The sequence below is a fragment of the Sinocyclocheilus grahami genome, unplaced genomic scaffold (genome assembly GCF_001515645.1).
Source record: "Sinocyclocheilus grahami isolate Dianchi unplaced genomic scaffold, SAMN03320097.WGS_v1.1 scaffold18985.1, whole genome shotgun sequence".
NCBI lineage: Eukaryota > Metazoa > Chordata > Actinopteri > Cypriniformes > Cyprinidae > Sinocyclocheilus > Sinocyclocheilus grahami.
In genome coordinates this window covers 3,031-3,575 of record NW_015517389.1, presented here as the reverse complement: position 1 = coordinate 3,575, position 545 = coordinate 3,031, and the positions used below count along the sequence as shown (strand labels likewise).

At 34.9% G+C, this 545-nt stretch overlaps 1 protein-coding gene across 1 annotated transcript in view; it reads right to left on the bottom strand.

Annotated features, from left to right (window-relative positions):
- Window positions 1-98: 98 nt before the first annotated feature.
- The window catches only part of LOC107579662 (citron Rho-interacting kinase-like), a gene marked incomplete at its 3' end in the record, with an annotated part of 3,169 nt that continues 2,722 nt past the window's right edge, over window positions 99-545 (bottom strand). Inside the window, exon 4 of the mRNA XM_016265463.1 lies at window positions 99-208. Coding sequence (XP_016120949.1) covers window positions 99-208 — 110 coding nt within the window. The remainder of the gene's footprint in view (window positions 209-545) is intronic.

Here is a 545-nt window from a genome sequence, read left to right as displayed (position 1 = left end):
AGTAATATAGTGTGTTAGTCTAATTGTAGGCTACTGCAAATGATTTCCATCCATCACTGAATCAGCTCAGGTCTGTATGTTCATGCATGTAAACTCACATGTTTTTCTGCGTGTAAATGCTGCTGTTGGCTGCCAGTTTGTTGGCCTCGGACAGCTCTGTGATCCTCTGCTCCAGACTGGTCATCTTTGACTCCATGGCATTGATCGTCTACATAAAACAGAGTCAAATTAGACACCATAATTCAAAGCAGAACTTTAGTTCACTAATGAACAGACCAGCTTGAATTTCTGGTTAGTGCTGGTCAACCTGGGGAATCAGTACAGTCAACCAAGTATAGTATAGTCTTATCAAAAGTAGCAATATTATCCTTTCTACAGTACTGAGTAGGGTTATTATAGTTAACTAAAAAAAATTATTACTTAAAAGAAAAGTAAATAATAAAATTATTAATATATAAAATATATACTGACAATTTACTGAGATGCTATATATATATATGTATATATACTGTGTGTGTGTGTGTGTGTGTGTGTGTGTGTGTATA